At 35.1% G+C, this 27,059-nt stretch overlaps 1 protein-coding gene across 4 annotated transcripts in view; it reads left to right on the top strand.

The window, feature by feature from the left end:
• The window catches only part of PPP2R5C (protein phosphatase 2 regulatory subunit B'gamma), an 84,253-nt gene that overhangs the window by 53,813 nt on the left and 3,381 nt on the right, over window positions 1–27,059 (top strand). For 2 of the 4 annotated variants that reach the window (XM_082318637.1, XM_082318639.1), the window contains 11 exons: window positions 6,767–6,877; window positions 7,498–7,590; window positions 7,687–7,817; window positions 10,336–10,395; window positions 13,313–13,421; window positions 15,565–15,618; window positions 18,358–18,528; window positions 19,081–19,208; window positions 20,771–20,872; window positions 22,961–23,033; window positions 25,321–25,437. In XM_082318637.1, the coding sequence (XP_082174763.1) occupies window positions 6,767–6,877; window positions 7,498–7,590; window positions 7,687–7,817; window positions 10,336–10,395; window positions 13,313–13,421; window positions 15,565–15,618; window positions 18,358–18,528; window positions 19,081–19,208; window positions 20,771–20,872; window positions 22,961–23,033; window positions 25,321–25,437 (1,149 nt within the window). Of the gene's footprint in view, window positions 1–6,766; window positions 6,878–7,497; window positions 7,591–7,686; window positions 7,818–10,335; window positions 10,396–13,312; window positions 13,422–15,564; window positions 15,619–18,357; window positions 18,529–19,080; window positions 19,209–20,770; window positions 20,873–22,960; window positions 23,034–25,320; window positions 25,462–27,059 lie in introns of all 4 variants that reach the window. The other 2 variants (XM_082318636.1, XM_082318638.1) reach the window with 1 other exon arrangement.

The raw sequence follows: 27,059 nt of genomic DNA, 5'->3' as shown, positions 1-27,059 counted from the left end.
GATGTGGGATCATGGCTTTTCCCATGTCTTGATAGCTTATTTATATCTCTGTTTTTTGCTAATTGATTGCTTGTTTTGGAATACTTGACACTGATGAAAGGAGAGTTACGAAAGAGAAGAAGCTTGCTGAGGCTTCATTTAAGTAAAATGGAGTTATGATGAGTTCTTGAATATCTATGTCAGACATCAGTGTTTGCTCTGTGTAAGAAGTCTTAACTGCCCATAATTTCACAACTTTTGCCCTGTGTGCCTGCATTATCTTCCTTCATCAAACAGTTATGGCCAGAATACATTTGGCTGAGGAGAATATATACTTTCTTTGCTTTCAGATGCAACTAATGGTAATAAAATCTGCACTTCGGTCAGTTTAATAAATCTTGGTGCAGAATTTGGCTGCTATCTTAATTGCCAGTGTTTTGCTACGTGCTCCCAGCACCTGTTTGACAATTCTTTCAGTGAATTTAAAATGCTTTTTATGTGCAAGGTTCTAAAGGGTGCAGGGTTTCCTTGCATGGGACTTACACAGTGCTGTGATAGATGCTGTCAGTGAAGGCACCGGGACTAGTATTTTGAGGTTAAATTCAGATAGCAAATTTTTTAGGCTGCTTTTGTGGTACAATTTTCTTTTGGTCATCTGTTCTCAAACAACTGTGTTCCTCCTGCAGTAGTATTATCAGCTTCTTTCTTTCAGGCATATATGTGTAGGTTGAGGTGTACTTTTGCTAGAGTTCTAGCAGTAGATTTGAGTTGATTGTGTGGATTTTAAGGAAAAATAAATCTGGTGTCTTCTTGTACTTTAAGACTCTTCCAAGAGACATTGATAAGTTGTGTGCTGCTACTGCGACTGAATTATATTAATAAGGAATAGTATTTTCAGTAAAATTATGAGAGCGATCAAGAAATACTCAGAGTGGTTTTGCTTTAGAAAGTTTGTGGAGTTGGTAGTTGTCGTAGGAATTAGGACTTTACTGTGCTATTCTGTTCGTCATCACAATTGGGAGGTTACTCATTTATGTATGAGTATATATAGATACACATGCATATATGTGTCTGTGTATAATCTTTGTTTGGTTTTGTTAACATATTATTTAGGCCAAACACTTAGGGCAATGACTTTACAAGTTATCTATTTAATAATAAGAATATTTTTCCTTTTCAATAGCTTCAAATCTTCTTTCTCTCTGACAAGAGAAGCATCTTACATTATCATCTGGTTCTTCTTTATTCTTTATAATTCTAGTGCTCATGTCATGTCCGTCAACCCCACTCTCACCCTTCTGTTTTTGCTTCAAGTGTTCTGGGCTAATTTATAGTAAGATCTTGTCTTTAAGCTATATATTAATCTAGTGGCTTAGTTCAATTATTTAATGTTAATCATAAGGCTCCTTTTCAAAAGAGATAGGAAAAATTAATTTCTAAAACGGATTTAATGTTATTTATTCTCCAGAGTGGATCCAAGAGTTTCTTCCCTTTCTTCCTCAAAGAACCAGCTGACATGTCCTTCAAATTCCTTTTACATTTGTAAGCAAAGATGTGATGGGAAAGGAAATGTTTCTATTAAACACTTTTATAACACGTTCCATATCTCAGATATAATATAGTAAGGTTAGATTGATTAGCCTCAGAGCAGGAAATTACCTCTTCTCAAAACCATAAGACAGGTAGTCAAATGTCTGAATAAATCTTGTAAATGTAAATGATAAATTTAGGTTTTTTGATCAAAAGCATCTGTTCCAGATTCTTATTTAGAATATATGCTCTTTTTTTTTAGCTTGGCTTTTGAAGAAAAGAGCTTTATGAGAATATTCTGTTGTGCACTAGACCCACAGGCACGTAGGATATTAGTTTTGTAGAACTTTGTGAGATTTGCTAGCTGTGTAGAATACAGACCCAAATTAATGCCAGTTTCCATCTCAGGAAAGGATGGGTAGTATCTGGATTGTATCTGTTTTAAGTGGGACTATGAAAGTGAACGTGAATATGAATATTCACTTCCCCAGCTAGACAGCCAGAAGGTATTGAAGAGAGCTGAGAGGAGGCTAGGGCTGTACTGGATGTGGAGGTCCAGGGTTGTAGTGTTCTGAGAAAGAAGTAGATCAAAAGCTTGTGTAAATATGGCTTACTTATTTCTGTAGCGCTCAGAATAATTTCCTTAGTGGTGGTGATGATGAAGTACTTGTAGATGGTAAATTAACATTTTTGTGAAGCATGTAGGCTAATATTACTTTTTAAATTGATAATATATAGGAACAGACCTAATTTTATAACTAGGTATTTTCAGCAACTGAAGCAGTTTTAGCTGCAACTTTCATGCATTATGCAAATGAAATTACATACTCAGTTGTACACACGGGGAGGTTGATTTTTTTGCTTTGAGAGTTTTGTGGGTGGTGTGGTTTTCTTTTTTTTTTTTTTTTTTTTTTTTACTCTGATCTTTGGTCTAGAATAAGATGTTACTGTGAATAGAAGTGTACTACTTGTGGCTCTATTTAGCTATTAGGATAGCTTTATTCACATGACTATAATCTGAAAGTCTGCATCTTCTATATAGCTTGTCATTCAGAGCTGTTCATGTCAGGCTTCACTCAGGCTGCTCAGCAGAAGGGAGGAGAAAATGTGTAATGATATCTCTGATGCTTTTTGCTTGAAAATATTCTCCAGTGTTATGCAGAATGGGCCACCAGAAAAACAGGCTGCATAACTACCGTTACAGTAAACATGTCTGTGAAGCGGTAAAAATGCAGGCTGTTTGCTTTTCCTTTTTTGTTCTCCCATCCTCGTAAGTTATGTCCTTTGGAGTCCAGTGTTGTCATTGCTAACAGCACGCAGAGAATTTTGGCACACTAGCCCAGTTTTCATAAAGAATTAAAGTTCATAAATTGGGGGGGGTTCTGGCATTTTGTTTGGGGGGGGGGGGAGGGAGTTGGGGAGGGGGATGTGTTTAAGTTATGCTATGTTTACTTAGTATTTCTGCGGGAGTTTGGCCTTAGAGGGAATTAGGCTTTGCAGCTTGTCTTGTCTGTTTGGGCAAAAGACTGAGACTTAGGAAAACAATCAGCCATTTGACAGAAAGGTAAAGGTCTCACTGGTGTTAATTCATTGTAAATTTTCCTAAATTTCAATGGCTTAATAGACAAGAGAGTTTCAAGTTTGTGCCTTCACTGACAGATGCTGCACATTGATTTGAGCAGTTTTGTGTTCTGTTGGTCAAGGATATAAAACACAAAACAGATCAAATCAGGCTTCATTGGTTCCATTGCTCATAGAACAAATTATTCTGGTTTTAGGTTTTAACTCTTTCCATTTGATATTCCCAAAAATAAAAAATATAAAACATTTTACCGAACACCTCACGTGACCCGGCTGTTCTTTATAGCGAGAGCTTAAGACTTTCTCATCTAGAAAAGGCTGATTATTCTTCTATTTGCTTAACAACCTTAGCAAGTTTTAAATTTCAAGTCTAGTCTTCCTAGGTTTGTTTTCTTGGAAGACCATGGATTATTGTAAATTTTCACCATATGTTTTTAAAACAACGGTTGGAGGTTGTTAGTTGCTTGATGTCCATGCAAAATTTTAAAAAGGGGAACATAAAGATATTTTAGCTTTACTTTAATTCTCTGAAATAGTGATTACTCTGATATGCCAGTCTCGGTCTGTATCAGACTTACATCTCAGTTGCTGAAATGAAGAAATATTCTGAAGAAAAACAGAGCGTGAGCATGACTTTTCCTTGATGGGAATATGATGTAATTCTTGCAGATTTAGCTGATGCAGTTTGATACTGCCTCCCACTGTCTGCTCTGCCATCTGTCAGATGTGAGATGGCAGGACAGCACATACATATGCTCCGTAGCCCTGCCAGTTAATAGGTAATTCACAGCATTATTTTAAACTGTGAGTAGAGGTGTTAATGAGAAGAAGTCAGAATGTGAAGAGGGAAACATGACATTCTGTTGCTCTTCCCAGAATCCCAGAAAAGATGGGTGGAATGCATTCCTCTGCTAAGTAGCATCTTTAAACTGAGACAGCTTGATCTTTCAGAGCTTTCAAGTAATCTTCAAATTATCAGCAAGCAAGCTTTGCTTCTATTTTTTAAAAAAAAGGGGGGGGGGTGACAAAAAAAACCCCCGAAACCTCAGTAAAACCTGAGAAAAGAATAAAAATGCATGTATGGCACATGTGATAATTATCTGTGATGGAATTTGAACATAATAAAGACTGAAATTGTGGCATAAAGAATAGAATTTAAATGTGATATTGGAGTAGACCTTGTATTCTGAATATTTATAAGTAAACTCAGACTTGCAGGGTTTAGGGTTTTTTTTCCTTAAATTAAGCTGCATTATACACTTGTCGAAAGCATAGGAACCTTTCAGCTGATGAAGTAAATAAAATGTTCTTTTGCATCCTCAAATAAGACATTCGGTTCAGTGCAAGTTCCAATGGCGTAATCTCCCCCCCCGCCCCCCCCATGTGGTCCTGGAGATGCCCTGTACTGGCATGTTTGCTGAACCAAGTATTGGCTTTCTTGAAAAGGCTCTGTTAATGTTTCTGCTGCTCCTGGAGATGTAACCTTTTGCAAAGAATTTTCTTTTTCCTGGCAAATCAGCTTCTCTGCCCTGTTGTCTCTTACTTTGCCAGACTTACGAAATGTATTTGCAGATTTTCCCCTAAATACTTGCAAAAGGACACCTCCAATCTGTTACAGCAACAGAATATCAGTAACAATGTATAGGTTAACTCTTACCAGTACTTGTGGTACATATTTAGAACAGAGTATATGTACGCCTTATGCTGAAGCTCCATGCAGCCAGCTGCAGCTGGTGTGATACATCAGTTTTGTGCAGGATGTAGATCTCCATTCAGCATAGCCACCATTCTCATTGTGAGCAAATGTCTACCAAAATTTACTTTAAAATATCTTAGTATTTTTGTAAAGCACAAAATGATCTGTGTATTTGAAAGCAGAATTTACTTTAGTGTTGTAAGTAGGAATAGACTTGAAGAGAATTTCTTTATGGAGCCTAATATACTCAATCATTATGAAGGGGTAGGACAGTACACCACTATGTTTTTATTTTGGCAGTCGTCTTGTCGTTTCTGCAATGTGTTCAAGCTCCTGAGAGACTGAGGCATTTGTCTCAAAGGATCATTTTGAAGTAGTGGAGGCAGTTTGGGACCATAGACTAATTTGAATTGATCTTTATTTTTTTATTCTGTACAAAAATAAGTTTAGACTGCTTGGTACTGGCTTGATAATAAGTAAGCAACAAAATAGAACAAGAAAGTCTCTATTGGGTGCACTAACTGTGGCTAAATAAATTACGTTTTTGTACTTGCTCAGCAATTTGGTTGTCTCCTACCAATGTCTGCCCTACCTGATACTCTGGATTACAAGTGGAATTGAGGAATTAGACAGTCTCTTTTCAGTACTGACAGCCATAGCTGTCTTGCATGTACAGATAAAGGCTTTTTCAGGTTTTCTTGCTGGCACATACAGAAACCTGTTCCCTCCAACTTGCTCAGTAAAGTTTTAATCATTAACTCGTCAGAGTGTGAGAAGAACCATGTCAATCACTAGCTAGTCGTTCCTTTCTTGTCCACAGAGAAGCCAGCTGGTTTTGCTAGCTGTCATTTCAGGTGGAGAATTTAGGATACTGCAGACCTTTTAAATCTTTGCACCATTCTAGGTAAGGTTACTCTTGAGAATGCGTGCTAAATTTATCGCAAAAATCATGTAAGACTTTTTTTTTTTTTTCAGCCAACAAATGTGTTTTACGTTGTGTTTGTGATTATATGCATTGTATAAATTGATAGAAATGTAATTGTTTCTGATTATATATCTTTTTATTTAAAAAAAAAAGATTCAAGCTACATTTAGTGATGAGGTGGTTTTGCCTAGAACAGGACCTCATAGAGAAGTTTTCTGTCCATATGACAGGGAATGGGTTTTTTTGTCTTCATTAGGGACTTTGAAACTCTTCATGTTAAAAGGGTTTGTGAAGAGTACTACTTTGGTTCATACACAGTATGAACGTGCATCTAGACAAGCACTTGGAAACACAAAAATAATTTATCTGTGTATATATCAACAACTTGAAAAGTAATTAATCTTTGGAGTCTGCTCCACTTCCATGAGGATGCTAAATGGTTTTCAGGCATTTGAGAATTTGGATGAGGTAAAAGATTAGAAGATGAGGATGTGCATTTCTCCCCCCTCAATGTCCCCACGATGTCAGGTAGATGGACGTGGTTTAAGAGAAATACCACTAAGAAGGGGAGGGAGGAATTTGGTTTTGAAGTGTTTCCTCGTGTATACCCACAGTGTGAAACTGATAATATTTTACAGAGAACAGTTGCGGGTAGTCTTTATTTTGCATCTCTGCTTCTGACTTCCACTTTTGCAGGTTGTTGCAAGGCCTGGTAAAGTGTTTATATAAAAAACGTTTGTGTAAACATTTTATATACATTTGCTTGGGCTTTTAAAATATGTGTGTGTAAATAGATCAGAGCAATATCCTCATAAAACGTGTCCTGACAGTAGGTTTCTGCTTTAAAGGGTACTGAATAGAAAAGTGTTCTCCAAGTTAGAAATCTTTAAAGAAGAATGAATGTACGTCATTGTTGTTTAAACTTAAATAGCTTGTATTTTTGCAAATATTAATCAAAATAGCTCATATAAAGAATTCTCAGTCAAAACAATCTTTGAAGTCTCTTTTTAATCATTCACTTGTTTCAAAATTCTTAAAGGCACATGTGATTTCAGTTTGCAGTTAATATGTTTCGAACATTACCACCATCTTCCAATCCAACGGGAGCAGAATTTGATCCAGAGGAAGATGAACCAACCTTAGAAGCTGCATGGCCTCATCTACAGGTATTTAAGGAAGACTAGAAAGTCAGAGTCTAACAAAATTTTGACATTAAAGTCATTGTTTATTGACTCAGAATTGTTTAGTTTATGTGTTTATCTCAAGTCAATGACATTTCTCTGCAGTATTTAAAATATTTCTTGAATTTAAACTGATAATCTTTGGAAAAAAATTTCAGTTAGTATATTAGAGGTTAAAGGCTCATTTCTTGCGGTACAGATGTAACTGCTTTGATTTTAAATGAGCTTCGGTTTGTCACTGTGAGTGCTTTGATCTGACTCTGGCACAGCTCTAGCTTTCAGAGGTACCGTGACAAACAGAGGAGAACAGAGAATTTTCAAAACACGTACTTCTGGGCATAATGAATATTAGATTACTGTATGTCATTTGAGTAAAATCTAGTGATGGAGCTCAGCAGAATTTCAATGCAGTTTAAAGAAGCTTCAGTTCTTATTCTTTGCCAGGAGAGCAAGAGCAAAGCTTTTACTGTGTGGTATATAAATAAATATAAATAAAAACATAGTGCAATTCTGAACAACTAATTAGTAATTTTGGTAATGTGCTGCTTATAAAATGGTTTCTTGTTTAAAATACTAATACTATTTTTGTTGGGTTTTTTTTTCAGCTTGTTTATGAATTTTTCTTAAGGTTTCTAGAATCTCCAGATTTCCAACCTAATATAGCTAAGAAATATATTGATCAGAAGTTTGTATTACAGGTGAGGTAAAAAAAGACTTTTTAACTTCAAGCTCTAAATTATTTCATAATGCATTAGATTCAAGTAAAATGCATCTCTTCTTTTCCCTCTTTGCAGCTTTTAGAGCTCTTTGACAGTGAAGATCCTCGTGAAAGAGATTTTCTTAAAACAACTCTTCACAGAATATATGGGAAATTCTTAGGCCTAAGAGCTTACATCCGGAAACAAATTAATAATATATTTTATAGGTATGTCAATATCTTTGTGTTATGGTGCATGGGATCAGGTATACAACTAAAAATACTCCCAAGACACTGCTAGCGATTTTTTTAATTCTTAGTAAGTTTATACCCAATATTGCTACATCTAACAATAATTAATACCAGTCTGGGAGATTTAGATTGGGGTAGTCTTGCACACAGCATAAATTTGGCAGCTGAAATTTGAGTTTGTATGTGATTCAGTAGGTGGTTTGGTATCTTTATCTATGAGGCTTTTTTTTCTTATTGGGTAGTAGTATTTGTATTACAGTAGTGCCTTAATAAAATGTAGTTCTTCATAATGCAGAAGTTGGGCTCAAATCAAATGACTGAGAGATCTGGAATTTGCTTGAAGGAACGTATTTACTGTCTTGTCTTTCCTCAGAGCTGAGATGTACCATTTAGGGCTCATGAAATATTTTTTTAATTGCCATAAAATAAACTGTAGTATTATCCCTGATACAAAAAATGTAAAGATGAAAAATTAATCCACTGTATTACCAAAGGTCTTTAGAAGTGTCTTCACTGTTGTTATGTCAAGTGTAAATGCAAGATTATGGCGCCTTTTTTTTTTTTTTTTGGTCTTTTAGTTTTGGTATGCTTCCTTTTCTACAAATAATTGTGTTTTACACTCCTTCCACCCTGCTTCCCTTTTTCTTTATCACTGTTGTTTTCATCCCAAAATGAATGTATGATGCTACCCCTTTAAGAAAAGAGCAAAAAGCTGCCGCATACTCTGTGCCATCTCATGAATGGCACCCAGCAGTATCAGCTGTAGAGGGAGCTTATCTTCCCTGTCTGTGGTAACAAGTAAGCCTTTAGAGGAGATACAGAGGGGCTACTTTAAAAAAAATGAGTAAGCCTTCCCTGTCTTGCAGACAACTACTCTTGACTGGATGTGTCAAGAGCTGGTATGTCCTATGGAAAAAGTACAGGTGTATCTTTCCAACAAAGATGTAAACTTTTTTTGCCACACAAAAATTTTATTAAATTAATTCCAAAATGCATAATTTTGTGAAATATCCAAGCCAGATGGTACAACAGCATCACAGTGTATTATAATGCACTTCTGAACAGTGTTTTTATTTACCATTTCTTGCACTTTACTTTCAGGGATAATGGAAGCAAAGTCTTCAAACACAGATAGTTCTGGTGCAAGGCTTTTGAAGGACTAAGAAATGTTCTGGTCATTAGATCAACTTTGTCATAGTTTGTATAAAAATGTGTTTTCAATCTGAAATGTATATGGGAGACTGAATGATTTGCACTGTAGAGACTACCTTTCTCTACCAAGCTGTAGGGGAAAAAAATGAAACAGAAAACCTCACTTAGTTGTATGATATTTAGGAGCTAGAAGTTGAAGCATTTCGCATCCAAATGTAAACTACTGTTCCTGGATATGAGCACCAGGGAGGAAAGTTGCTTCAACTTCTGTCTTGAATTAGAGGATTGTGCATGATAAGCTCTTAAAGTATGTGTAGATTTTTTCAAAATATTTCCTTTTCTTGTGCTTTTTCCTGCAAGTTGTCAGTTTGTTACTGTGCTTACTGAAGAAATGTGTGGTCTTCATTTGTCTTTTAGTCACTGACCAGAATTGCATGAATTCTGTCACAATAGTACATTAATCTTCTGTATTTCTAATGTAAAATATATTTTTATAAAAATTATTAAACCACTATGTTCCTGTTAATTCAGTCTAAAGCTTTTTGTATCATTGTCTTTAGTGCTGCTTGGAATTGTTGTCCTGAATTATATGGAAAGGGTCTTTAAGGAGAAAAAACAGTCACATTAAATACTCTGCATTAAAAGTAGCTGTTAATATGTTAATCTATGACAAATTTTCAAATAGAAAAATATTTTCTAATGAGTGGAATTATTTTCTCATAAGTGTAAATTTTCATAACTATTTGCAAAATACCTGAAGTTGTGCATAGAACTTTCTCAATAAGTTTACACTCAGGCAATTGGGAAGAAGGGTGAGAGGTGATTGCCTAGTAAATTACGGTGCTCTATATCAAAAGAAAATTCAGGAAACTTTTTCCTTCCTCTGTTTATTACAGAGCATTTTGTATGCACAGAAGTCTGTAATGCCAAAGAGCTTTTTAGTAACTGGTTGAGCACCTTGTGCAGTACAGAAGGTTGAGTCATGGCATTTGATTATGCCAGATGCTCTTCTGTTATTTTAATATTTAAAGTGGTGTTTGCTGTGTTCAGTTTTGCATTATTAAAATGGCATAGAATATGATCATTGGAAAAAGCTCAAGTGCATACTGCTTTGTTAAATGTGGGAGAAAAGAGCAAGCAAGTGTGAATGTTGAAAGCAGCTTAATGTGCTCTTGATTTATGTTTCCACAAGGTTTCTTTTCCACTGTACATTTCTGCTTCCTTTTTACTGAGTGACTAAAACCTGGGAGGTCAAGGTTACCTGTAATGGCAGATGGGGATCTCTGTGTTAAACTTGTATCTTTCTTATGCAGTAACTGAGTAAAACTTCTCATTTATTTAGGTTTATTTATGAAACAGAACATCACAATGGCATAGCAGAATTACTGGAAATACTGGGAAGGTAAGTTGTAGGTTTTGTTTCATCAAACTCACTTGGTCTTCAGAGGAGACTTTAAAAATCAAGTTGGGAATTGCAGATTGCTTTGAGACAAGATTAAAATAGCTTCATATCATGTGGGAAAGCTGTAATGAAGAGAATAAGTTTTCTGTGAGATTGCAGAAACACAGCAAAAACTTGAACCCTGTGGCAACATTTTGGGATGTGTCAATTTTTTAAATCTTATTTTTTAAGTCTTATTTTCTAGCTTAGGATCCTTGTAATTAATATTAGTTGTAAAGCAACTACAAATAACATGTAATGAGTTGAAATTTATTCAAAAATTCTTCTAACATCACTAAATGCATAGCAGGTAAACAAAGGGAGCATAGGTTATGAAAATTCAGAAGCCTTCTTTTGTTAATCCCATTATATAGCAAACTTCAGTGATGCATCTGAAAGCACTTGAAACTAAAATTTTACAACTTAAAGCTGATAGGCTCGTGAAAACTAGTGTGTTTTTTATCAACTGATTTTTCCAATCCATGTGCAAGCTTTTGGTTTTTATACATTAATACCCTTTAAAAGCTTAGTTAGGTTTACTTCATGGTGTTTCCATATTTTTGCACATAAAAATAACAGGTCAGCGAGAGTAGGTTGCTCAGGCTGGTCAGGCTTTGGATATCTCCAAGGGTGGAGACTCCACAACTTCTCTGGGCAGTGGGTTCCCATGTTTGACCACACTCACAATAAAAAGGTTTTCTTCTTATTTTGAATGAAATTTCCTGTGTTTCAATTTGTGCCCATTGCCTCTTGCCCTTTCACTGGGCACCACTGAGAAGAGCCTGACTTTGTCTTCTTCACACCATCATCCCTTCAGGTATTTGTACACATGGGTAAGATCCCCTTGAGCCTTCTCTTCCCCAGGCTAAGCAGCTCTCTCGGCCTTTCTTTGCGTGTCAGGTGCTCCAGCCCTTTCATTGTCTTCATGGCACTTTGCTGGACTCCCTCCAGTACGTCCACATCCTTCTGGGGCTGGGGAGCCCAGAACTGGACCCAGCACTCTAGATGTGTCTCACCAGGACTGAGCAGAGGGGAAGAATCACCTCCCTCAACCTGCTGGCAGTGCTGTTCCTAATGCAGCCCAGAATGCTGTTGAAATTGGAAAGATGTTTTAAATTTTTTTAGGTCTACGTGTCTGCCCAGAATAGTTATTTAATTTTCAACAAAATGTTCAATCATTAAAGGAGTTACATATCCATCATTACTTCAAGATACTATAATCAAGTAATACTCATCAAGGTATACCGAAGTACAAGGTATACATCAAGGTATAAGACTCTAAAGCTTAAATACTAGAATATGGAGCTGAATCTTCAAAAACTGTTACTTAAGTCACCAGCTTTTTCCTTCTTGGTTTTGTTAGGTTAGCTTTAAGTGTTACAAATTTAGAAGTTCAGTATTTTTTATTCCTCAGGCTTCCAAATCAAAATTTCCAGTAGCTAAATGAGGCTTCCGAGCTGTAACTGTTCTGTATTGGTTATTCTTCCAATCCATTAAGGAGTTTCACACAGCATGTTGTTGACATAGAGCTGCTTATGAGTAACAGTTTTCAGTTGGATTCCTGGGTTTTTGCTTGTCAGAAGTAAAGAGGAATTGAATTTCATACTGAAGTACTGGATTTCATTCTTTTCCTTTGCTAAGTGCTATATAATACTGGACAAATGAACACTTCCAGTAGGAGCTACTAAGGTGGTTATGTTTTTGCTGATGGTCATTTCTTGACAGGATTGCAGAATTTCTTCACACTCAATTGAGGCCAAACTTGCCCTACAATTCTGCTCCTCTTTGTGGTTAACAACCCTTAAAACATCTTGGAGAAACTTTTTTTCTTTTAAGTTAAGTTAATGTATATTTGTCAAGTATATGGAAGTTGCGACAAGAACACCGTAGAAATGTTAATGTAGAAATGGGGTTTTGATATTGTGCACTAAGGGACTTCAGGAGGAATAACCTCATATCCTCAAAATAGTTGTACAGTCATTACTAGTGAAAATTATTTTAAGCATGCGCAGCAAGGGTGAGCAAGTGTTATTTAGCAAGCTTTAATTCTGTGACATCATCTGATTTCTGAAATCTGAAATATATGTAACTCTGAATTTCTTTAATGTGTTTTTTTAAGATAAGTTTGGCAGGTTCCTTTTGCCTGGGTGCCTTCTGTCCTTGTTAGAGAAGAGAAAAGCAGTAGAATGAATAAAATAGGATTTAAAATAGGAAATGGGCAATAGGATTCTGGATGTTTTAACTGATGTTAATGCTAGCAAAGTGAGTGAACACAAAACACTGTTCTAGTACTGTGTTTTTAGGTGAAGGTGCCATCGGCCCAGTATTGAGCCACATCTGTGCTCGCCTGGAACTGGGATGTCATGTGTTGAGATGCTGTTTGGTTATATGCTAGGGTCTTGCAGAAATAGTAATATTTTAGTAGAAGTCATGTTTTGACTTGTCTGCCATCCTGGATTGATCTCTTCTGTGTCCAGTCTCTGGTTCATTCTTTAATTCTGTGAAGAAGCTGGGACAAATATGTATTCAAAGCTTTGATGATAGTGAATAGTTCATAGTGAAAGTTGGAATCTGAAGTGTAGATGTGGTCATGTATGTTGCTTGGAAGAAGAATTTGGTACCTGTGAAAGACTTGGGTGAGGGATGGGCAGAGGTTGATTTGACTACTCTATTGATTTGTAATCTTTCGAGAACTGGATCAAAAAAATTAAATTGTCTCTGATGCATGCTTAATTTGTAAATTTTTCTGTTGCATCATGTTCTCCAGGAGGTTGCCAAAAAACATGCAATTAAAAACAAGGGGTTTGGTATATCCTCTACAGTAGTGCAGAGTTTGCATAATTACCGATTTTTATTTTTAAATTTCTTTCCCTGGCAGCATAATTAATGGATTTGCCTTACCATTAAAAGAAGAGCACAAAATATTCCTATTGAAGGTTTTGTTACCATTGCACAAAGTAAAATCACTCAGTGTTTACCATCCACAGGTAAGTTTTGTTCAGCACTTTTCATACTAGTGTTAAAGTAAGTTTGCCTAGAGAGGTCAGGGGAGTCTAGTCATTCTGACGTGGATTCTGTTCTAAGCTCCAACATTTCCATGCTAAGTGGCCTTGGGGAAATTATTTAATATATATACCTAAAATGCTTCATTTGTTGAGGGGTAAAAAATAAAAATACATTCGTGTGTGTATAAATAAATAAATACCTTTTTTAAAAGCACTGTAGTGTTTATAGATGAAACGCATGAAGGTTGATTAATGTGAAAGTTCTTGATATTTATCCACACACAGAATTTTTTGTTTATCTTGTTCTTGTCTGTAATATTTAGCCATACAAAAATTGCAGGAAAGTATGGTTTTAATGAATTTCATCTATAAACAGCTTTTTCTAAACTACATGGAGAATTTCAGCTGAATTCGGTTTCTTACAATTGTTGATATTTTGAAGGAACTAGGCATTTACTAGGACATCATTATTCAATTCAATAGATCTTTTTAGAAGTACACAGGAAAAAAAGGGGACATCTGAGTTGTATCGCGCTTTTAAACAAGCTGTATCTTTTCTGTGCTGAGTTTTAGTTCCATTTGGAATTCCTAGAGGAGTAGGAAATCATACAATGTTAGAGAAAATACAGTATTATTGTGATAGGCTGAAATTTTCTCTGTGAGAGGTTGTTACACAGCTTTGTTTTTATAATTTGAAAGTTCAACACTTTCTGTATAAGTTCAAGTACTCCAAGTTTTAAGTACCATTTCTTCAACTAAAATTACTAACAACTTGTATTTTTAAGAACTCCATTTGTATAATTAAAATTCTCTAGCAATTAGAGATGCTTATAAGCATTTGCTTTGGATCTTGCCTACTGGGTCTCACATCAGTTTCTGTTGAAGTAGTAGGCTAGAGTGGCTCCTTTTTCAAAAGGGTTTTTTTCTTTTTTTCTAATGTTATGAACGTAAGATGTTGGGGTGTAGCCAATCAGACCTTTCTCTCAAGTAGTGCAGACATCTGTGATCGCCACCTTTTCTTCTGCCTACCTGAGATGGATTGGTCTTTATCTTGTCCCCTTATTTCACAAACTAATTCTTCCAAACCTTCAGGTGATTTGCATTCCTCATTGCTATCAGTAAAAAGAAAATAGTGACATAGGGCTGCCTCTCTTACATGTCCTACTGGATGAAATGGGAAGGCACTTCAAGTGAGTTCAGTGTGTGAAACACCAGAGTAAAACCACAAAAATTCATATTGAAACAGTGGCAGATATTCAGAAGGATGTGCTGCCAAATCCAGATTTACATGAAGAAAGCTAATTTCTATATTCAATTCAAATTTACTTTAGAATAGTGGGGAACACTAGATGTAATAATCTTTGTACATTCCTCAGATTGCCTAGGGACATTCTTGGTAGTAATCACCAAAACCAGGAAAGGAATTGGGCTCATCAGCTGAACTTCCATAAATGGAGAGACATTAGGAAAATGCTTAAACAGTTCATGAGGTGTGCAGGGATCTTTCCATTTACTTTGGGACTATTGGACTATCAAGTGAGAGAGATGTAATAGTTCATCGTTTAGGCACAGATACACAGTCTCATTCTCAGAATTGAAGTTGGTAAATACTGTAATTCATCCTCAGCTTGCATCAGCTTTACATTGATATGCATAGTTATCGTTAGTTCTCATATATAGAAAATCCTAAGATTTACAACAATGCATTTTTAACTAACTTAGGTTATGAAGTAGAAAATAGTTATTAAATCAGCATGGGACACCAAAACATTAGCGAGAGGAAAGCACTTTAGAGGACAAGATTGTGACTTTTAAGTCCTATGTTTGCAAAGATGAAGTGTGCTGAAATGCAAAGTACTAGATTTAAAAAGAAAACATCAAATTATGTGTTTGTCTATATTATAACCCAGAAAAAGGTGAGGACAGACTTGGGAAGGTTGGGAAAAATTGGTAAAGCATATTTACCCTTTTGTTTAAATTGTCTGCCAAATATTTTTTGTAAAATCATAGAAAAACTGTTGTGTTTTTATTTGAATTCAGTAGTGTTCTCCACTTATGCTAATGATTTCAAAGTGTGTTCAGTTTCACAGTGACCATTAATAAAAATCTTTTTCTTTTACTGTAGCTGGCGTACTGCGTAGTTCAATTTTTAGAAAAGGACAGCACGCTTACAGAACCAGTAAGTTTATCTTGCTATTATTATATACTTTGGAATATTAATATCCCTTTCATCTGTAGACTGTTTAAGGAGGTTTCATGAATAAAGCATTGATATGTAATTGTTTTTATTAAGAAGAGTCAAATATTTAACCATTTTGATCTATCAAATTCAGTTTTTCCAACAGTTGTTTAGAATGTCCAAAATGAATTAAAACAACATTAAGAGCATGCCTCTTACAAACAGACCAGAGTTTATTCTGCTTCGTTTGTTCTGGCTGATTGGATATGAGATGGTTGCTCCAAAAGCAGTTTAGTCAGAAGTTAGCTTGCCTGAACTGTGCTCCGTTGAGACACTGATGTTATGATGGAACACAGATTTCTGGCGCATGGAACTACCAACTGATGCAAGGCTTTTGAGTCAGATCCTGTTCGTGTCTACCAAGTTTGGACCGTAGACAAAACCAGACTTTGGTCTGGCTGCACATAATTGCATAGATGAATACTTTTAACTGTCCTCAATAGTATATAGTGTTTTGCATCATTACGCTCAATATTAAGTAGGTAAGAACTGATACGTTTAATCACTAAGTAGCAATCAGTAAAACGATTGCTACTAACAAAAGTGCACATTATTAGATTATAACCATTTCCATTGCAAAAACTGGGATTCTTGAAACAAAGTATGCAGCTGAGCAAGAACTGTCTTCTACTTGGAGCTTTTAATACTTGTTAAGATATCAAATCTCAGACATTCTGTCATTCGTGCTATATGAGATCTTGAAATCTTAGCTTTCTTCCAGACGTCGGCTAGGATGTTACATATTTCCTAGTACAAATCTGAACTAAAACACAATCAAGGCTGTTTCCTTTTTTGATCCCAAATTAGGACATGATTACAACATTCTTTAAAAACTTAGCACATGCATCACTGCAGTAGCAAGTTCCCTTTCAAAAATTCTGGTCATTTCAAACTGAAACTCTTTGTTTCCTCTTATAATTGTCATATGAGACTTTTTGACATCTTATTAAAAAAATCTGCATAAATTTCCCAAGGCTTCATTGAGGACACAGTGTCTGCTTTCATGATGAAATAATACATACATGAAAGATGCACTGATTTCTCACTGAGTTATCTTGTCAGTGATGATATTAAATACTGCTTATAGTTTCTAAATATAAAAATCTGGACTTCTATAAAAATGTCCTCCATTTCAGAAAACAAAAAAAGAGACTGCTTTTTATTCCTGAATGAGAGGAAAAAAAAAAATATGTTGTCTGAGAGAAAGGCTAATGGATTGTTGCAACACTTAAACTATATAAAAAGACAAATATAACCTTTAAGAGTTTTTCAAGAAGTCTGTACTGTTTTGGGTGGGGTTTTTATTGTCCAGTTCTACATCTAGGACTAGACAGACACTGTCATATTTTTGTTCTTCATGTGGCTTTTTAATCTTTATAAATGCTTTTGTTTGGTGGTTAAACTTATACTTTCAAGGTTGTATTAATTTCTCAGCACTCAATCTTAAATTTAGATATTTTTGATATGCCAGTCATTTTTAAATATTTAACATGGTTTAAATACCCTTTGATGGAAAATGTCTTCCTATTTGAATATTGTTTGGCACCAGATTGCTACAGATGGAAAACAGGTTTTATAGTTTAAAAAAAAAAAAAAAAAAAACCACACACACAAAAAACCCCAACAACTGAAATTTTAAAATTTTACACTTTGGTTTGAAAACTGACATCTTTGGAAAAAGATGTTCCTTTCCTAACAAAAACACTTGTGTCTACTCGCATTTTCCTTAAATCAGAAATTGCTAACAGCACAAGAGTTGTTATTCCTTCAATATAACTTTGTGTATTTTTGAAGATTCTTGAATAAATTATGTAATTGATAACTCCACTAATAAATACAATGTTTAAATATATTTAACTGCTAAACTAGTATCACTTTTCAGACTTAAATTCTTCTACTTATATATGCAATAGATGAGAGAGTTTGTTTTTCAATTAGACTCTAGAAACATTTCCCACAGCTGTATAGACTCTGAAGAGTTGTGAGCCAACTGGCAGATGACTTCCTTTTGTGTCACATTTTTATGGATCCCTTGGTTGTCTCACCACTTCCTCCCCTTCCCCCCCATCCATCTTTCGAATGTTTGTGGTTTGCTAGGCAAAAACTGCTTCGGCAAGCTGGGTAAATAATTTAATAATCATGAAGAAAGTTAAGACTGTGATTATAGTAATATACTCAATTAAATAAAACTCGGCGTTTAAGGGTAACATGCCTAGACTAGTCGGTCACCTGTCAGTTTGGGTGTTTATAGTGAATCTTTTCTTAAAATGTAATGATAGAACTTAATTTCTTGAGTTTTGGAGTACGCCTCCAAGAAATTAGAGATTGAAAGCTGCTATTATTTAAGTGGCAGATAATTTTCCCCATAGTATAGTAGCAAATTTGCACTTTGATTTGATGATCATGTGAAGTTAGATGTCAGGTTACTTTCTCTACTCTTTTGATTATTGTTTTTGAACATGTCTTTTAAGTGTGTAAGTTTATTTTCTGAAGAAGTGTTTTAAGACCTATCAACAGTTATTTCTGTGACACTGAACCATATCCAATCACTGCTGTCACATGGGACAAGCAATCTGAGTTTTGTGTTCTGTTTAAAATATCAGACTTCTTAATGAGATATAATTTAGTGCAAGGTAAAGTCAAAGTATCATGAATATTACGTTCACTTTGTCTCTACAGGTTGTAATGGCACTGCTGAAATACTGGCCAAAGACTCACAGTCCAAAAGAAGTCATGTTTTTAAATGAACTAGAAGAAATTTTAGATGTTATTGAACCATCTGAATTTGTAAAAGTTATGGAGCCTCTTTTCAGACAGCTAGCCAAATGTGTGTCCAGTCCACACTTTCAGGTTTGTACTTATTGCATATACAATAATATGAGGATTTCTATAAAGCAAACTTGTTCATGGTTTTACCTACTATTATTCACTGTAATGACTTTTATTTGTTGCAAAAAAAAAGTCTTCAATTCTGTGTCAAATGTTAGCTTTATTGTTTCTTTTCAAGAGTGCAGTATGTGCGTTCATATTGAGTGATTCACTTCAGTGTTATGCTTAACATAAAAGCTTAAAAGCTCGCCGTTTTCAGAAGTACCTCAACCGTTTCAGTACATAGTGTTTGCATTTCACTGCTTGTAAGAGTTCTACAAATACTCTTTCTTTGGGAAAACATTTCTTTGCTTGAATTTCAGATTTCATAGGTTATAGTTTGAGTCATGTCCCTATGAAGGAAAAAGCAATTTTTCCATCTCTCTTTCCATCAGCTCCATGACTTTTGTACTAGAAAAATCCAAATCTAAGTTGCAACTTTTCTTACCTTTCCCTTATATTTGCCAAATGTTTAAATTATTTGCTCTTTAAGGGATTGTCTGAAGAAGCGTTCCTTTTTTCATGTCTTCTTAGGTTGCGGAGCGAGCATTATACTACTGGAATAATGAATATATTATGAGTTTAATTAGTGATAACGCAGCAAAGATTTTACCCATCATGTTTCCATCCTTGTACCGGAATTCAAAGACGCATTGGAACAAGTAAGAAACTTGTACAAATAAAATTCTGCTACTTCACTTATGTCTAGATTTAGGCTTAAAAGTGGTTCAGATCTTTGAGTTGCTAGTTTTAACAGTGTGTTGAGCTATTTATTCTACGACATTAAAGTTGCTGGATAAGGAGGAGACTACTGTTGTCAAAATTTTTAGGAAATATTAAGAATTGAGGAAGATAGTTTTTTCCTTTTTTCATTAAACAAGAAACAGTGGTTTAGTGCATCTAATCCATGATGTGTTTTTATTAACATGAAGCGAATTTGGCATTAAAGACTAACTTTGATTTCTGATCTCTAACCTCTTTGCTGATTTGCATTTCTTTTGCATTCTAGTGGAATATGTTGTAGATCAGGTCATTTTTTCCTTTCCTCCCCCCTTTTTTTTTCAGCTTTGCTTATTGTTTTGTCTTCTTTCTCCATTGACTATTTTCACTTTTTTCCCGCACAATAACGTAGTACTTGCGCATGAAAACAGTCCTGGTCAGCTCCTTTCTGCAGCTGTTCCATTGTAAAGTGCCTCTTTGTTTGGGCTATTGTGCAACTGCTGGGATGGTGAAAGTATCACAGTCTAGTGCTGGCCATGAATTGAGGACTGCTGATGGGTTGGCCAAGAATGTGTAATCGAGCTGCCACTAAACACAGGAAAAGAAACGGAAGATAAAGTGATGTTAAAGTCATTGGTTACTGTCGCTGGATGTAAGCAGTAACAAATAATGTACTCATTAATAAAATTCTGATTCAGTGATGCAACTGTACATAGTAAATGTGGATTGCTGTTGGTTGTTTTTTCTGCCTTTCAAGGCCATGCCTTCATTTTATTCTGGGCAGAAGTCATGCTACCCAGTACAGCTGCACTCTTACTTGTAACCCACATGTATGATACAAAGTAATCATTTAACTGATTGCTTTGGGGATTTAATGATCAGCAATAGATTACAGACTGGAACTGTAAATTACTGTGTAAAAGTGCTTCATAAAGCAGATTATTTTGGGTTTGGTTTTTTTTTTTGTGTTTTCCACTTCACTTTTCTAACACTTTTCTGAAGAGTCCTGGCCTAATTGTGTTAAAGTGAGCGCTGTTGCTGTGTGGCAGTTTTCAAAATGAATGGTGTCTTTTCTAGGCTCCTTTTAATGACTGACTTCTTTTTTTTCTTTAATTTGTCAGTTGCCAGTAAGTTACTTATATCAAGATCTTTAGTATCATCTTGCATTTTCTCTAATAACCCTAGTTTGATTAGTGTCAGCTACTAAATTTCAAAACTAGTCCTGTATTGATACACATAGTATTAAAAATGAAGTTCAAACATCAGAAGTGTAAGTGACGAGTAGTACTATAGAGTAAGAAAACTGCGTTCGAAGTTGGTAATTTTAGTACTTGTATTAGCCCTTTTGAGGGTAAACTGAAACTTCCACTAACTAGTTTTGTTTCCACTTATTCTGAAATGATGTAATTTTCCAGTTATGTAGGCTATTGGCTACTGTTGACCAGAAAAAATAGATTTCAAAGTTTAAAGTACTCTGAGTTTCAACCAGAAGTTTTACTTATAGGACAATACATGGCTTGATATACAATGCTCTGAAACTCTTCATGGAGATGAACCAAAAACTGTTCGATGACTGCACACAGCAATTTAAAGCAGAAAAACTGAAGTAAGTTTTCATGTCAGTGTGTCTGTCTGTTCTTGAATAATTTGTTCAGAGTGCTTTAACTCTGAAAACCTACTGTGTCATTAGTGGGAGGTTGTGCCCATTTGATTACAGTACAAGAGTCTCAAAAGTGACTTGATGAAACTTCTCGTTATATGCGAATGTAAAGTCTTCTTAAGAGTAGGATGTGTAGTCTTTAGCCTAATACTGCTGGGGGTCACCATCTTCCTAAAAATTAATTTTTTGGGGGAGGGACACCGCTAATCATGAAGCCCAGTGCAAAAGATCTGTTAAACAGTTTAGTTTACATCCCGTGTTTGTTTTAGCATGCTTTATTTACCCAGTGTTGTTTTCTTTCATGTTGTCACTCAGTTCTTCCCAAAACACTTTTCCAGTATTTTTCAGCATTGCATTGTGTGTAAGCACATGTACATGTTTTTCTGGAAATTACCCGAAATAGCGTTGTTACTCTGTTGAAATACAGGGTGTTGGTACATTATTTGCCAGAAGAATCCTGCTGAGTTTAGTGTATTCTTGCATAGGCCAGTGAACAGAGCAGGGATTTGGAAGCTAGAATTTTTCTGGTTTATGCCCAAAAATGCAGATAACTTTTATGGTCATAAAGTCACCTATCTTCTGTTCCTCTACTTCCAATTTTGTTAAATAGACATAATTTTTTGAATATTCAGTATATTATAAAGCCTACGAAAGTGAGATCAGGAAGTCAAAAGTATTAATAGTTTGGCTCTCGTTTTAGGGGCTGGGTAGCATAGTTAGAAAGTGGGTACTGAGAATACCTGGATTTGAATTTTTATTTTTCATTTCAAAGTGAACAGGGATTCCTTCAAGTAGTGGTTCAAATTATATACCTATTTTAAACCAATATACTGGAAGTAGTACAAATTATTAATGTAGATTGATTTGTCCAAGTTTTGAAGTTCCTTATTACAATCTAAATAGAAATGAGCTTGTAGTATAACAAATTTTTAAGATGTATGCATGTGTTTATAGATAACAAAATGTGAATGTTTGCCTTTTAAAAAAAGACTGTGAGTTTCTCTTCCATCATAGCAAATAAATATAATCCCTTTTAAATGGGAAAGCAATCTTTTCTTCTCTGTTTTTGGGTTGGGTTTTTTTGGTGGCATTTTGAATGTGAACTAAGGCAGGCAGAGTACTGAGTGACGCAATAGCCCAAACTTTTAATTAAGAGTCGGAGGCAAATTGTGTATGTGCTTGAATATAACTGTTTGGGGTTTTGGTTTTGGTTTAGTTTGTTTTTTTACATTTGGGTCATCTGCTCTATGCATTAAAGCCTGAGAGCATTTTTAGTGCTCTTAAGCTCAAAGCCCTTTTAAACTCTACCACCTTTCAAAGACAGGTGTTCATTCAAGTCTCTGCAATAAGTCTGTGAGAAAGAAAGGAGAAAACCCCTAGATTTTACCATTTTGAATTACATTAGGCATAAGGAAACACACTTTTCCTCCTTTAATTTAAAAAGGGGGGGGGGGGGGGGGAAGACATCCCATGTCATCCCTCTTGGCTTGTGACTCCCTTGAACGAGTGTGGTTTTGTTGGTTACTTCTGTGTTAGTGTGCAATTCAAAATGTCTCTGGGCCTTTTCCTTTAAACTATTACCTGAAGCCATTGAGCTGACAGTAGGAATCTCTGCCTTTTCTTATGGTCAGATGTTAGTTTCTTATGGTTCAATATAGAATTCAAACACTATAAATTTAAAACACAAACACACTTTTAACATAGATCGAGACTTCTTTCTGTTTTAATTTTAACTCTTTTAACAATGTACAGTTATTAAAGATAAACTTGTATCAGCCAGTTTGTTGCTTTCATGAGAAAATTTAAGTTTTTTCCTTTTTAATGTTGCTTTGCGATCATGGGGTATTGATATGATGCAAATTATGCTGTCAACAGTAAGTGATATTTTAGGCAGTAGGCTGAAACAGGCATAGCTAAGTAATTTATTCTGTTGAATTCTTCTAGTAAATTTCTCCACATTTCAGAAAGTGTACAAGTTGTGATGCGAGATTCACAAAGCTGCTTTTGCCATTTTTGCTTCTAATTTTTTTTCAGAGAGAAGCTAAAATTGAAGGAACGGGAAGAAGCATGGGTTAAAATAGAAAATCTAGCCAAATCAAATCCCCAGGTATTTAGAAAAGATTAACATGTTCATGTTTAAATACTTTAGTTTTGTTAAATATCAATGGGGGATACAGGTCTGACTGATCATGGAAATAAAGCAATTTCGCTAATTGTATTATGAAAGATATACAATAAAAGTACTTTTAAAATTTGTAACCTTTCTCTTGTGCAAGTAATTATTTTTTTTAAAGAAGGTTTCTGAAAAGTATGATATGAAGTACTTTTTTCCTTTTCTTATAATAGGAGATATACTGTATTGCGGTTTGAAAAGTTATTGTGCAAAATTATGGAAAATATAGAGATGCCATAGTTGGTTTCTCTTGAAAAGCTGTTTTACAAACAATATGTTACAAAAGAGATCTTTCTGCAAACTGTGAGTTATGGCTGGTCAGTTTTCCTCTGTGTCAAATGGATTAAAGTAATGTTGTACGTTCTTGTCTGCTGCATTTGTTCTCATACTTGCATTGGGCCGGTCTTCTGGTGAACCTGCACCTCAGGTTCTTACTAAAAGGAAAACATCCTGTCAGGCATTACTTGATGTAACTGAAATTTTGATAAAGAAACAAAGGTCCTTTAGACTATTCATTATATTTTGAAATTATGGGAGAAGGGGATGGTTTGGCTTGGGGCTGTTTCCCCCCCCCCTTACTTAATTTGTTTGGAGAACGCTGCCAGTTTTCCTTTATCTCAATCATACTGATTGCTGCTATGGGCAAAAAAACCCCAAGCATTTCAGTTTCTTTGCAGCCAGAATTTTACTATACTGCAGCAAGAAATTTACAGTACTGTATCTTTCCAACATCACCTAGCTGAGTTTAAAGTGGTGGAAGATGGAGTAACGGTACTCTATAAACAGAAGTATGGGGTCATCTTTTTTTTCTAAGAAGGAGGAATTTCATAAATGTTTTTTTCCTCTTGTGCCGTTTCTCAGGGAACAATTACTAAACTGCTCAAATAAAATTTGTTAAACAAAATGTCAGTTAACAACAGATCAGTTAAATTAACCAAAAAAGAACCATACATATGAAAGCAGCAATTGACTTTCAGTGACAAAACATTCCTCTAATCAGATAAGCTATACAAAAGCCTTGCTTGAAGAGTACTTGATATATGTGGTCATTTGCTATCACAAATGATGAACTACTGCATGTCCAGCTAAATAAGGGGATTGACTTGTAGTAGTAAAATTTAGAGTTCTACAGTGTAAACTTCCTTTTTTTCCCCAAGTAATTTTTTGTCACTGTGTATGTTTTCTGAAACTGGTTAACACAACCTGTATATAGTATGCTTGAAGAGGGCTAATAATTGGAAGCAATTTAAAATAAAAATTATTACTTTGAACACTTGAGTGCTCGACTGAATTGACGTAAGGATATAAATGCTTTTAGCACTCTATATAATGGATTTTTAAGGTGTGGGGTTTTTCCTAGAATTTCTATTGACTTTTTAATTTGTCTAATTACTGACAATTCTTTTTGTTCAGAGCTAGTCCTGACTCTGCTTGACAAGAATACAGTTTAAGATTTTAGATCATTATATTTGTTAAATCCTTGCTGTCAGTTTTCTTCTAGTTTGTCTCATCTGTATTACATTATTGGTACACTCAAATACTATAATATTTATGAGGAAAAATGGATGAAAACGTGTGTGTGTGTGTTCGTAAATGAGTTTTGATTTCAAGACCGCATACACCTCATCTGAATTAAAATAGAATTTAAAATATTGAGTTTGCTGTACAGTAAGCTTTAGATGCTATACAAGTGTTTCTACAAGATGCTTTTTATCCCCAAAAGACTTTTATGGCTGTTTTACTTTCTCAAGACAGAAAAGTTTAATATTTTGTTTTGAAATTATTTTAAATATATATTAACCATATTTGGCCTTATAACAGTGTATTTTCTCTTCCAACACAAAAGTGCACCAGAAAGTAAAATCATTGTGTTTGGATTGCTACACTGTTCACAAATCACTAGACAATGTATTAATAAAGTTTCAAATAAATGATTGCCAAAGTAGACACTCAATACTGGCAAAATCTGAATATTTTAAAATTCAGTGGCAGATAATCAAAGCATATTTTTTGTATTCTGACTGTATTTTTCAACACGACACTTCTGCCAAGTGAAAGTATCGGAGTTCCATTTTAAAATTTATTAACTTGGTGCCTGGAAGCATAGGATATTGAAGCTAATCTCAAATAACTAATCATAGCATTCAAATGCTTAAATACACTCTTAGTATTTAAGTATTACTACTAAGAATCATTATTTTAACACTTTGCGTTTTATTAGTACCCAACATATAGTGACACGAGTTTGCTGAACAGTCCTGTTGCAATGGAAACAGATGGGCCTTTAATTGAAGATTTGCAGATGCTGAAAAAGACAGTGAAAGAAGAGGCTTGTCAGGTACAGCCATGTGAAGATAACAAAGTACTCTAAATAATTAATATTTTTTTTAAGCAACTATTAATCCTAGACATAAACTTGGGTTATATTTTCAGCCCTGTAACCATTTATCCTAGAGTAATAAACTTCATTAGAGCTGCTACTTCTAAGTGATACTGTAGCAGCCAGGAATACAGTGTTATATTTCTAATGCCTGTGAATCTGCTGTGTGGTCTCTTTTGACATTTCTACTACAGAAGCTTTCATTTTCCTTTCACTTAGAAATAGCTTTTAGTGTCATGGTGGGAACAATGATTATGCTTTAAGGATAGTTAAAATATGGCTAAAATCTACCATGTCATGTTCTATTCTCTATATAACAAAATTGTTTTTTCATAAGGAAAACTTGTATAAAATATAGTCAGATTCTAGTGGTGACATTTTTGTTTGTTATTCAGAGCCGCCTTAGTGGCTAAAGCTACTATGTTTTGAAAAAAAAAAAAATGTGTGAAGTGTGCATTTGTCTTGCCCACTCATGGGTCTTCTTCCTCAGTCCACCATCTGTCACGTTCCACTACCTGCTGCAGGGCAAGGACTCTCAAGGTCATTCCAGTCTTTTCGTCTTTAGCTAATGCTTAGTGATTTTTCAGGTATTTTTAATTTAACTTCAGTTAAGTGGAACCAGAATCCTGACATTCAAACTAGAGATTTAAACTTGGAGCTGATGGAAAATGGAGAGGTGCCAGGGAGCATTGTAGTATCACTAAGATGTCTGGTAGGAGTATCAGTAATATGAGTATCTCTAAATCCAGCAAAGTTTAAGACCAGAGAAGTGATCTGGAGCTGAAAAACTGGTTGAGATCAGAGATAAAGTCTGTTAATTTGAACCAATGTATCAAACAAGAAGTTTAATAAAAATAAGCATATGGTCAACCTAACCTCCTATGTTACTTTCTTAAAATTCCAGTGTAATTATCCTACAAGATTATATTTTATTTATTATTTGTACTATGGCATTTTGGATTAAGGTCAAAATTAAAAGAAACGCTGGAATGCCTCCCAAGACATGCTCAGTGGTTGCTGTTTTTTAATCACTTATCTCTGGAGTGGAACCTTATGCGTTACATGTAAGTCTTGGTGGCTGAATTACATGCCTGTCCAGAGCAATGAATGAGGGTAGCATTCCCCTGAATGGGAATGCTGGTTAGAGCTAGTCAGTGAGGAGCACCGGGTTTATTAAACCTCTGTCTTTCTTCAGACCTTGGGTAGCTTAGCCAGGCCCATGTGATGGGGAGAGAGGCCTCCTTTCACTAGCTCCAGAGCCTAGAACCAGTTCTAGTGGAGAAAGGTACATGTAAGATTATTAAAAAAAAAAAAAAAAAAAGAGTACTGCTTAATCTTAGAGTTGTGTTGATGGTAGTGTCCATCTTTTAATATGCTGTTTCCTAGCGCATAACCATTTTCTCAAGATTTGAGACCTTGGTTCACTTTCCATCCTGGCCAGAAGGAATTAAAACTCATACCTCCTAACTCTGAGTGCTCTAACATTTAGTTCTAGAAGAAACGCAGTTGGGACAAGCGGTTACAAACAAAGTTCCCAGTCCCAGCTGCTGGAAGTGTTTGGGGATTTCGGCCAGTATTGT

This window comes from Platalea leucorodia (assembly GCF_965183815.1).
Source record: "Platalea leucorodia genome assembly, chromosome: 7".
Classification (NCBI taxonomy): domain Eukaryota; kingdom Metazoa; phylum Chordata; class Aves; order Pelecaniformes; family Threskiornithidae; genus Platalea; species Platalea leucorodia.
The sequence above is the reverse complement of the archived record's forward strand: the minus strand, read 5'-3'. Positions and strand labels throughout refer to the sequence as shown.